The sequence below is a fragment of the Myotis lucifugus genome, unplaced genomic scaffold, assembly GCF_000147115.1.
Source record: "Myotis lucifugus unplaced genomic scaffold, Myoluc2.0 scaffold_117, whole genome shotgun sequence".
Lineage (NCBI taxonomy): Eukaryota > Metazoa > Chordata > Mammalia > Chiroptera > Vespertilionidae > Myotis > Myotis lucifugus.
In genome coordinates this window covers 2,506,474-2,519,072 of record NW_005871165.1, presented here as the reverse complement: position 1 = coordinate 2,519,072, position 12,599 = coordinate 2,506,474, and the positions used below count along the sequence as shown (strand labels likewise).

Sequence of the window (12,599 nt, the reverse complement as noted above, 5' to 3'; positions counted from 1 at the left end):
AGATGTGGATCAAGAGAACTGAGTTAAAAACCATGAGCCAGCACATATAGATCCTCTGTAGCTAAGGGATAAGGTAGATCGTCTTAGACTGGAAGCATGAGGCTCCCTTGGCATCTGAGTTTCGAAGGTTATGTTGCTCCTGTGGTTCTTGTTCCAATTCATTTCTCATTTCATGAATTGCATGAGCATTCGCTACCACAGACCTCCAAAATGTAAGTGTTGGCAGTGTCTGCAGCTCCTGCTATGTGTCCATTCTGCCCTAGCTGAAATGTTGCTGGCTTCTCTGGCCTCTTTTGACTCTTAGCAACAATACCTGCAGAACAGTTGCTATTTCCCTACTAGAAATACCTAGAATGGATAAGAAATGATGGTCTTGGTGGTAGTGTCCATATCCAAAGCCCTTCCTGTCTTTGTGGCCCTAGTGGTGACTTCCTGTGGGTCACACCCTGTGGACTTGGTGTTTGGCAAGGGTGTGAAAAGAAAAGTGTACTGTGACCTCAGGCAGCTTCATCCTCCTGGGACATTTTTTTAAAATTTTATCTTTATTGTTGAAAGTTTTACAGATGTCCCCTTTTTCCCCTATTAACCCCCCTCCCCCCCTTTACCCTTCCCTCCCCCCAGGCCTTCACTTGCTGTCTGTCCATAGTTATGCATATAAATTCTTTGGTTAATCTCTTCCCCACCCCCCTGCCGTCCTCCTGGGACATTTAATAAACCTGGAAATGAGGGGTGGGTGGTTGCAAGTTGAATGTTCTGACCACAGTCTCTCTGATTGCAGCGTTGCCTCACTCACAGAGCTCTCCAACTGTCAGCAGCACCTGCACTAAAGTGCTCTATTTCACTGACCGGTCACTTACACCCTTCATGGTCAATATACCAAAGAGGTAAGATTCTTGGATCTATTTCTCTTTTTAAAAGGGCAGGAAGGCAGAATCATTAGTTAACTGCCCATCCATCTAACCAGCTAAGAGGTGTTTGAGAAGCTGTATGGTGAGGTGAGGAGAGCACAGGACAGAGATTCTAGTTTCAGCTTTACCAGGGGCATTACAAGGGACAAGTCATGATCTGCTAGGCACAGACACAACAACTATGCTTCCAATCTTGATATGCAAATAGGCTTCAAGTTAGGAAAATAGTTTGAGTGCTCAAAATAGGTCCTGCTGATAGCCATGGATTGCTATCATTGATCTTTGTTACTATTTGATTACTACAACTACCGTATTGAGAAATCATATTAAAAGAAACTGCAAACACTGGGCCAATATACTCCCATCTAAGGTTAAAGGCTCTGAAATAAGATATTTAAGCTGTGGAACCAACTACTGAGAAAAGTAGTTTCTCAGATATGAAAGTGAGGATTTCTCTTTCTTACAGTCTGCTTTTACTTGGTCTGGGTTAGAAGGGAGTTCAACAAATTAGATTTCAGAGACCTTATGTCTTTTATCCAGAGAAAAGGAAGAGAGTGATTTGGCTGTTGCTGAATAAATCTATTTTAAATTCTCAGACCACCCCATTTGTAATGCCATTTTTATTCCCGAATGGTGACTGGCTTCCTAACCTCTGCTCTGTAGAATCATCTGGGTTATCAGGGGCAGTGACCTAACGAAACCAAACTATTTCTGCCTCAAGAGACTTTGGCAGGGGCCTGGGTTTAAAGCTAGCCTTATCTTTCCAACCTGTTGATAAACAGTCTATTTTAGAGCTCTATTTGTTGCAGGTTGGGGGAGGTGACATTGAAGGATTTTAAAGCAGCTATTGACCGAGAAGGGAATCACCGGTATCACTTCAAAGCGCTGGATCCTGAGTTTGGCACTGTTAAAGAGGAGGTACAGTGTTCCTGGGGAGTCTGGGTGGTATTATTGGTCGTTCCTTAACCCCAAAGCCTTCTACTCAAGGACGAGTATCCAGAAGTACCTGAGTTCCCTAACCAGGTCAGAGGAACGTCCCAAAGCCTCAGACCAGTCTGACTACTCTAGACTGAGAAGGTCAAGGAGTGGCCCAAGAAGTTGATAGCTGCTTTACTTCAGGGACTTAATTATTTTGACCAAACTTGTATAGAATTTTCATTTTAAGAAAAATAAAGGACCTTCGATTGAACAAAAGCTTGGCTTTGGGGTCCCTTTTGTATCTGTAGTCAAATCTTATAAAACTTTCTGCTTCCTCTGTAGAGCAAAATAAATAGGCAAGAATGTGGAACTGGTGTATATAGTGGTGGTAGTTTCTCAGATATGAAAGTGAGGAACTTCTGAAAAGTGAACTGTACTTATTCTTAACGCCTTGATTATTTTCTTAGCCTATGCTTCTCTTTCTAGTCCATCTGCTAAAAATAGACTTTTTGTGGAAAAGAGTTCTAGGTTATGAAATATTACAAGTGCTTTCATTATAGTTTTAGAATGAAGAGGGTTGAGAAAGCCAGTATTTTATTTTGTAAATAGTTCCTCACTGAAATGTTTTGGTTTTTTAAAATATGTTTTTATTGATTTCAGATAGGGAGAGGGAGAGATAGAAACATCAATGATGAGAGAGAATCATTGATCGGCTGCCTTCTGCACGCCCCCTACTAGGGGTTGAGCCTGCAACTTGGGCATGTGTCCTTGACTGGAATCCAACCTGGGACCCTTCAGTCTGCAGGCCGATGCTCTATCCACTGAGCAAAACTTGCTAGGGCCTCGCTGAAGTGTTTTAATAACCCTGTTCTATTAGTAGCTTAGTAAATGAATTGAATGAATGAATGAGTGAAAAGAACTGCATGCAAACATGTTAAGATTGGTCTTTCTGACCAATTTTTTCCCCATTCTTGTTTTAATGTGTGTCGGACTGCGGACTGAAAGGTCCCGGGTTCGATTCTGGTCAAGGGCATGTACCTGGGTTGCGGGCACATCCCCAGTGGGAGATGTGCAGGAGGCGGCTGATCGATGTTTCTCTCTCATCGATGTTTCTAACTCTCTATCTCTCTCCCTTCCTCTCTGTAAAAAACCAATAAAATATATTTAAAAAAAAAATATTGGTCTTTTTGACCAATTTTTTCCCCATTCTTGTTTTAATGTTTATACTGTTGCTTTCTCCTAAGAAGCCCAATGTACTATATGGCTCCTAATTTATGAATTCTTATATTTCTATGAGCAAGGTAGTGTTAGGGATGCTCTTACCATTTTATACATATGGAACTAAGACTAAGTAATAAAAGGCTAATATGCAAATCAACCGAACAGCGGAACGACCAGTTGCTATGATGTGCACTGACCACCAGGGGGCAGATGCTCAATGCAGGAGCTGCCCCCTGGTGGTTAGTGCGCTCCCACAGGGGGAGCACTGCTCAGCCAGAAGCCAGGCTCATGGCTGATGAGCCCAGCAGGGGTGGTGGGGGAGCCTCTCCCACCTCCGCAGCTGTGCTAAGGATGTCTGACTGACTGACAGCTCCCTGACTGCAAGAGGGTGCAGGCTGGGCTGAGGGACACCCCCTGCCCCCTGCCCCCCGCCCCTGAGTGCATGAATCTCATGCACCAGGCCTCTAGTTATATATATAATTTCTTTTACCCGTTATAACTTTAGGGACAAAACCAAATGGACATAGACTCTAACTCTCAAACTCAAAGCTTTCCTCTACACTTTTTTTTTTGTTATTCCTCACCTGAGGATATCTTTCCCATTGATTTTTAGAGAGTGGGGGAGGGAGGGAGAGAGGGAGGGAGGGAGGGAGAGAGACACACACACACACATTGAAGTGAGAGACACCGATTCGTTGCCTCCGCGCATGCATCCCGACCAGGCTTGGGGTCAAACCTGCAACCCAGGTACGTGCCCTTGACTGAGATCAAACCCATGACCCTTTGGTGTGCAGGCCAACACTCTAACCACTGAGAAACACTGGTGGCCAGGTCCTCTATGCTTTCTTATCCTTTATATTTGAGGTCTCATTTTTATCAGCAGCAGTTGTTTAGTGAGACTTCCTATATTAGTGTTCTTTTTTCATTATGGCTTTTTTTCTTTCTCCAGGTTTTCCATGATGATGATGCCATCCCTGGATGGGAAGGGAAAATTGTAGCCTGGGTAGAAGAAGACCGTGGGGAGAATTGATTCTAAGTATTGGATTTGGGCTGGTGGAAGTTGGCATGCCCTGGCTGCTTCACTCAGGAACGAGAACTAAAACTAGAATACCCTGCAAAGTTTCTAGTTCGTGCTGCCAAAATGGAAGCTTCTCCAAGTGTGACAGCCACAGGCCAGTCGTTTCTGTGCCTGATGTATGTGGTACTTAAAAAATCCCTGTCCAAATGTAGACCATGAATTCATCTGGAGTTCCTTGTCCGTGGGAACACAGTATTTTATTCTACTCTGAGGACAACAAACCGATGGCCTTAACCAATAGGATGGATGATCTTGCTCCCGTAGGGGCATGGCTGCTACTATCTGGAACCTGGGAATTGGATGCATCACTCTGCTGTGTTATTTCAATTGGCCTCAGTGGTTGCAGCAATCAGAGTCCAGCAATTGTACTCACAGACAAGGCAAAGATACCAGCTTTTTTGCTTCTTTGCAGCTATTACAAACCAAGAATAACTCATGGGGTGGTACCAAAGATGAAAGCCACTCGTCAGGAATCTTTTGGATTGGACATGGATGGTACTGAATTGTTAGTTGGATGGAAAAAGGGCTGCCCATATTTGTGCTATACTGTGCTAAAACCATAATTAAGACCTCGGGCTGCCTCTTGTGTCTTAACTGGTTCTGCAACTTGTCCTTTAGCCCACAGGGCATAGTCCATGTACTGCTAGTTTTCTCTGGGGACTCTTCAACTTTAGAGCCATTTTTTCCCCTTCCAGCTGATGAATTTTATATTTGAAAGGAATAAGGAGTGAAAGTCTCCTTAAAAATCCAGGCGGGTATGGAAAGGTGCTGCTACCCATATCTTCTTGACTTACTTTCTCTCATGACTTTCTTTAGCTCATGGCATCTCCTTTGCAATTAAAAGGAGACAGACCATTAATTTCAGTATTTGTGGTTTATGAAGTATTGAGCATGAGTTACTGATCTGCCCTTCTTTAGTTCAAGGCCAGAGTTATTTTTTCATATATTTAGTCTAGGCTGATCCTTTAGGGCACAATAGAAACCATGGGCATGGAGCATGAGTTGTAAATGGCAGGGCCGATTCTGGGTGAAAAGACCTAGAATTCTTTCTCATGTGTAACATTGTCAAGTGTAAAGTTAAAATAGTTAAATTTCTAGAGATTACTCAATAACTTGGGTTTTCTCATTCATTCATCAAACACTATCAACCAGCCATCATGTGAGAGAGAGAGAGAGAGAGAGAGAGAGAGAGAGAGAGAGAAATGTTTGCCTTCCAAAAGCAGTCTGCCTGTGACCACCAATGTACACTGCCAACCAGGAGAGTTGGGCAGGTCAGTTCTGGGTTCTTGACCTGTCTGTCTCTAGTTCATCTTCCCTTTTCTGCCATTTCAACAGACTACTCACTCATTGGAGCTCTGAGATGACATTTTGTTGTTTTACAAAGATGTGTTTGGAGAATTCTTTTGTACTCATTTGCTTTTTTGTCTGAGAACCATGTCTATTTTTATAATGAGTGTGCGTTCTGTATATCCTCACGTTCTGTATACTGTGTTCATTGTCTGGAGAACCCAGTAGCTTTTATATGGGCTCTTCTTATCAGCCCTTGTGGTTTCCGAATGAGCTTTATTTTACTACAAGCATAATAATGATAACTCCTGTTCCAGTTCTACCTGTCATAGTGTGGAGGTAGGTTTACATAATCTATTTGATAGTTCTTCTAGCAGACAGATCAAAAGACACCTGCTGTCTTCATGTATGTTTACCTGGTCTTCTATTGAAGGATTTCTCATCAGAAATGACTGTCAAAACTTGGGAAAGTCAGTCATAAATAAGAATAATTCATTATGAAAGCACTCCGGTATATTCTCAGTTTATTTTCCCCCCAGAAAGTCTGGAGAAAAAGTCCTAATGTCACTAATTTGTCTGTTGCATGGATTTTAGTGTTTTGCTATAAGACAGCATGAGGGTTATCAGGCCAAAATTCATTACTGTATTTCCAGTACAATTTACCTTGAGTGTCTGTCTCTTAAATCAGTTTGTACTTGTCAGTTTTCTTTCAGCAAACGTTCTTACCATCATGTAGAATTTACCTTTTCAGAGAAAATTAAATCAGATAAAAATTTCAAAATTCTCTAGCTTTTTTGTTTTTTATCTCTATGTCCTTTGGAAAAGGAGCTGCATGGCCTTAGTGCCCCCATAGAAAGCAGAAGTTGAGTTCAGGGGAGAAAATGAGGTAATTTTTTCCCTTTAGCTCATCGATCTAATATGCACTAAGCACCTCCGTTACAGGATGTCACCCCAATAATTCTTGTGTAAAATGTGTTGGTAATCTTTTTTTTTTTTTTAAATATATTTTATTCTTCTGGGAGGAGTGTGCATTGATTCATGCTGGTGTGAACAGTCCCTTTTGGATATACTGTGGCTGTACTCTAGGCCTGCACATCTCCTACTGGGGATGTGCCCGCAACCCAGGTACATGCCCTTGACCGGAATCGAACCTGGGACCTTTCAGTCCGCAGGCCAACGCTCTATCCACTGAGCCAAACCGGTTTCGGCTGTGTTGGTAATCTTCATTCCAGTTCCTAGAGAGAGCGAAGCCTTCTGGGAGGAGTGTGCATTGATTCATGCTGGTGTGAACAGTCCCTTTTGGATATACTGTGGCTGTCCTCTAGGAGGTCTCTTGACTTACTCGAGTCTTGTCCCCTAGCGGCTTTTGTGTGGGGCAGCCCATCCTGTGACTGCTGAAGTTCTCTTTCTTTGAGAAATCTAAGGAACTAGGATGTTTATAGAGTTCATAAAATAATTTTTATATCCTGTTAGATTTTTTTAAATGATCCTCTTATACAAACTAGTCTATTCAAAAACTCAATTCCTTTAAAAGTTTTCATTTAAAAACAAAATTATGTGCTTAGCCAGTTCCCTAATTCGCTGAAAGTGGAACACTTTACAATTTGTACCTAAATAATTCAGGTTAAACTCACTTGAAAACGACAACCCTACTTATTGACCAACTTTTCAGCTCTTTTTGACCAGGATGGTTGTAAATTAGGGAAAATATCTTATGCTCTACATCCAATCCAAGAGGACTCTAAATTACTTAAAAGCATTTAGGTCACAATAATTTTCATTTTTTCCTATAAAATAAACATTATGATTGCACACTTCTATTGTCTGAATTTATGTTAAGAGTTATAGCTTGCTTAAAATATATATGTAAAATTATATTTTCTTAGAAACACGGATGTTTGCAACCATTGCTTTCAAAGAGATTACCATGTATTCCCTGTTTTACAATGTGTTTTCATAAAGACCATGGTTATACCAGAGGCTTCTGATTATCAAAGTGATAACCAGTTTTAACGGCCTGTATATACCAGATCTGTGAACTAATTTAAAAATACACCACCACCAAACTATGAATAAAATGGAGTTTGCAAACCAAATACTATTAATCATTTTCACTTGTGTTTATTGACTGAAAGTAATCAATAAGCAATTTACATTTAGTGAAAGTAAATTTCCTCAAGTGATCTCCCTGGTAGCATGTTTACTCATTACTTGAGTAGTGGAGATAAGGACTACTTTATTGCTACAGATATTTTACTATTGGTATTTCCAATGTAAGCACAAAACAGATTATTATAAAAGAGAATTCATTGATTTAGCACTTATTTTGAAACTATATAAAAATATGCAAACAAGTAAGAACTCAAGAGTGCAAACCTTTTTAGAGTTTTGAGTTTTCCTTTTCTTTAAATTCCTTTACCAATCTGTTTAGGGAGTTCAGACCTATTCTCTCAGGACTGATTTGAGGAATGTAAGAATTCCTAGCCTATCTCTGGGGTCAACTTATTATCCCGGGACTGTTTGACCTGTGCCCTCCTATGATTTAGCTATACCTGTCAAAAGTAAATTCAGCCCTGGCTGAGTTGCTTGGTTGGGAGTGTTGTCCCATGCACCAAAAGGTTTGGGGTTCGAGTTGGGGCACCCAATTGATGCCGTTTCTCTCTCTCTAAACATCAGTTTAAAAAATACTTATCGCCGAGACCGGTTTGGCTCAGTGGATAGAGCGTCGGCCTGCGGACTGAAGGGTCCCAGGTTCGATTCCGGTCAAGGGCATGTACCTTGGTTGCGTGCCCTCCTATGATTTAGCTATACCTGTCAAAAGTAAATTCAGCCCTGGCTGAGTTGCTTGGTTGGGCTCTATCTCTCTCCCTTCCTCTCTGTGAAAAAATCAATAAAATATATAAAAAAATAAAAAATAAAAAAATAAAACATCAGTTTAAAAAAATACTTATCCTTGGGTGAGGATTTATTTATTTAAAACACATGCTTGCCCTAGCTGGTTTGGCTCAGTGGGTAAGAGCATCGGCCTGGGAACTGAAGGGTCCTGGGTTCGATTCTGGTCAAGAGCATGTACTTTGGTTTCAGGCTCAATCCCCAGTAGGATCAATAAAAATATATTTAAAAAATAAGTCTTATATAATAAAAGGCTAATATGCAAGTAGACTGAACTGCAGAACAACCAAACGGCATAACAACTGAACAACCTGTCGCTATGACGTGCGCTGACCATCAGGGGGCGCAAGCGGAACAAGGTGGGTGTTGGCAGCAGGTGGCAGACCATGGAACATGGTGGGTGTCAACCGCGACAGGATGGTGGTGGGAATGGCACCAGATGTCTGACCAGTGGGTCAGACCAATCTGGGTTCAGCAACATCAGTACTAGTGTTGCAGGCAGTTAGACAGACATGAGCAGAGCAAGGACCATGGGCCAGGTACAGAGGTCACCAGGGTGGAAAGACCCAGGTGCCTAGCAATGAACAATCACTTGTAGGGTGGGACCTCGGCCACAGGGTGACTTTTCCTCCCCTAGCACTGGTCCTGAGGTTTGGACCCCTGACCTTTCCTCCTTACAGATGACATTGAGGCTGCAGTAGTATTTAAGCAAACATTCTTACCATCCAAGCCCAGATAAACAAAATCAGCCATGGCTGACATCAGGACCAGCTGCATGGAATAATGACCCCCCTGCCCCGGAGCTGGCCAAACAATCAGTGGAGACCCCAACTCTGAATGGACAAACCTGGAAAGCTACTGAATATTTCATTGAAATCTTCCCGTGGCACCTCCTCTAAAATTCTTAGGATGGACAACCCAGTGTGCTCTTCCTCCCCGAGCACGCCCATGCTTTTCCCTTCCCCATACTCCTCCTGGCCCCAGGCTCATTACCCAGGCAGTTTGGCTCTGTAAGAGAACATTTATTGGGTAAATCACAGACATAGAAGTAATTCCTAGAATAAATGGGCTTAGAAAACAAGTTATGGAGGTAAAGGAAGGGCCCTGAGAGCTTGGGAGTGAGGAAGCTAATGGTAGCGTGCCTGGGGCAGGGAGGGGGAGAGGGTTAGGGAAAGGCCTGGGCGTATTCCCAGGAGGGCGAGTGCAATGGTTCCTCTGTCCTAAGGGTTTTAAGGGTGGAGATTTTAGGGGAGGTCCCAGGAGATCTTAATAGAATATTTTGTTTGGTTTTTCTTGTTTTTTTTTAAAAAAATATATTTTATTGATTTTTTACAGAGAGGAAGGGAGAGGGATAGAGAGTTAGAAACATTGATGAGAGAGAAACATCGATCAGCTGCCTGCTGCGTACCCCCTACTGGGGATGTGCCAGCATCCAAGGTACATGCCCTTGGCCGGAATTGAACCTGGGACCATTCAGTCTGCAGGCCGATGCTTTATCCACTGAGCCAAACCGGTTAGGGCTGTTTTTGTTAATATTAAGCAGTTTTCCAGGTGTGTCCTTTTAGGGTTGTGGTCTTCACTGACTGATTGGCGGGCACCAGGGCATTGGCTCAGTGGATAGAGCGTCAGCCCTCAGACTGAAGGGTCCGGGGTTTGATTCCAGTCAAGGGCACATACCTTAGTTGCAGGTTCCCTGGCCCTGGTCCCTGGTTGGGGTGTGTGCAGGAGGCAACCAATCGATGGGTCTCTCTTACATCAATGTTTCTCTCTGTCTCTTCTCCCTTCCCCTCTCTCTAAAAAAATCAATGGAAAAATATCCTCGGCTGAGGATTAACAAAAAAACAAAATCAAAGCAGCTGGTTCTGAGATCAGCGATTGCTGGTTTAGCTTATTTCTGGAGCTAAAATACTACTGAAGCCTCAATGTCATCTCTAGGGAGGAAAGGTTGGGTGGGGGCTGGGGGTGGCTAGGAGAGGAAAAGTCACACAGAGCCAGGTTCCACCCTACAACTGATTGTCCATTGCTAGGCATCTCGGGCTTTCCGCCCTGGTGACCTTCTGGCCCATCGTCCTTGCTCTGCTCATGCCTAACTGCCTACTACAGAAGTATACATTTTAGGCATTTCAAAATCATTACTGTTAACATAAAAAACCACTGAAACCTGTAAAGAATTTTTGCAAGTTTATTTGAGCCAAACTGTCGACTTATGCAGGGAATCAGAACCTCAATGAATTGAGGTAATGCTCTGGAAAATGGCGGGTTACATCTGTATTTATACATTGCAGTCAAAGGAGGGACGTAGGTGGGTTACATGAAATCCATTGGTGATAGACTAGAGAGGCGGGAGAAAGAAAAGCAGGGAAACCCCTGGGATTGGATAAAAAGTAAAATGATGGACACATACTTAGGTGGGTGCAGGAACAATTAACATAACAATGAAGGAATTTGTGGTATCTGTCCTGGAGCCCAGGTTGTGCCCCAAGGGCTCCAGAAAAAGGGAAGTTACAAGTTACCCAGATATTTCAAGGGTATGTTATCATAGATGCAAAAAGACAGATAGGGCTCAGTTAAGGTAAAGGTTGACCTTGTCAGTGAAGATACCGGCCTAGGATGTAACTGCCCACCATCACTGCTTTTAGTTAAAGTTTAATTTCAGACCATCCTTTGTGGTTACTTTAGGTCTCTGAGTTTGCAAGACCGCCATGCCAGCCTTCCCTGAGCTTGTCAGGTTAGCATGTGGCCCCTTTCGTCCACATTACATTTTTGTAATAATTTGTAAAATTATAAGCCCTTTCACCAATCACAATTATTCCACTGATTCTTCCAATTGTTGTTTTTACATAATTTAACAATTGCTCTACTCTAAATATTATTTCAACTATGCCTTTCCACTTAATCTGGAAATTTTATACAGTACCTCTCAATTGTATTGCCTGCATATTATTTTGTTAGGCAGCTGTGCCTGCTTAGTCTTTTCCTCATTTTTGTAGTTATGTTTTTTCCATTTCTTTTTGTTATAAAGATACTAAAACCTTTTTTCCCTTGTTTTGAGTGCCTCAAGGACACCAGGATAGGATTTTTTTTTTTTGAGAGGGAATGTAAACATTTTTTCCTATTATTTCAGACAGAATCGGGCGCGTTCAGGGTGGTATGGCCATAGACTATTATTTCAGATTACTATATTGCTGCTATCTCTAAAGCAACCAATGGTTAGTGCCCCCAAAGGAGACCATCTCTGTCTCTGCAACCTCATTAACTCTGGGTTTTTAGACTTTCAAGTTTCTGATTTAAGTAGGTGTGAAATAGTACCTTCTGGCTGCTTCATTCCAAATGCTGCGGTTCCCTCCTATTTGTTGTGTTCATGGTGTTCCCTGACCATCTCCACACTAGGGACTTAAGAGAGATATAAATAAATACAGCACTTGCTTCCTGCTAACCTAATGTCACCCTCAGCTCAGAAGTGAGATACTTTCTAATTATAGGATGGCATCCCTACAGTAAATTGTACCTAACAAATGTAGGTAACTTTCTGTTAATTCAAGACATGCATTCGGCCTCCACTGTTCACCAGATACTGAGCTATGAACATCATAGACATGGTTCCTGCTCCACGGCCTCAGAGTTTAGTTTTAGGACACGATATCTCAAGCATAACACACATTTTTTGCGATGGATGGGGATCCTACGGTAAAACAGCAATGCAAGCCCGTTCTGTGTCTTCACCCAGGGACCACGTTCATCCCGCTACCGTCCACCTGAATGCGGGAATGCACCTTCCCCTTGGCTGCCCTTCACACCCGGTGGCTGGAAAGCTCGCTCGCTCTAGTTTCCGGCTGGGCTACAAACCTGAAATTAATTAAATCTCTGCAACCAGCGCGGCGGGGGCAGTCCCGCCGGGAGCGGCGCGGGAGCGCGGAGCAGCCTCGGGCGGTCCCTGCCCCTCCGGGCGCGGCCCGGACCCCGCCCTGGGCCCGAGGCCCCGCGCCCATCCGCCCGCCCGCTTTCCTTCCTCCGGTCACTCCCTCAGCCCCCGCCCCGGACCACCCTGGGGGCAGCCCGCTCCCGCCACCGGTCGAGGCCTCTCCCTGAGGGCGTGCCCTTCACCTCGCCGGCGGCCCCGCACCCAGGCCCCTCTCTGCGGACCCCGCCGCGCTCCGCTCCTCCGCGTCTCCTCGCTCCCCACAGGCGCCTGAGCGGGCTCCGCTCAGCTCCCCGCCCCGTCGCCCGGACCCTCTCGGGACCACCCTTTCCCCCGACGCCTGGGGGGGAAGAGTGCACGTTCCTTACCGTCCCGG

At 43.7% G+C, this 12,599-nt stretch overlaps 1 protein-coding gene across 5 annotated transcripts in view; it reads left to right on the top strand.

Moving 5' to 3' along the window:
* The window catches only part of DIXDC1 (DIX domain containing 1), a 63,509-nt gene extending 57,316 nt beyond the window's left edge, over positions 1-6,193 (top strand). For all 5 annotated transcript variants that reach the window (XM_023757898.1, XM_014459866.2, XM_023757899.1 and 2 more), the window contains 3 exons: positions 779-884; positions 1,718-1,826; positions 3,997-6,193. In XM_023757898.1, coding sequence (XP_023613666.1) covers positions 779-884; positions 1,718-1,826; positions 3,997-4,077 — 296 coding nt within the window. In that variant the 3' untranslated portion in view covers positions 4,078-6,193. The remainder of the gene's footprint in view (positions 1-778; positions 885-1,717; positions 1,827-3,996) is intronic.
* Positions 6,194-12,599: the final 6,406 nt, after the last annotated feature.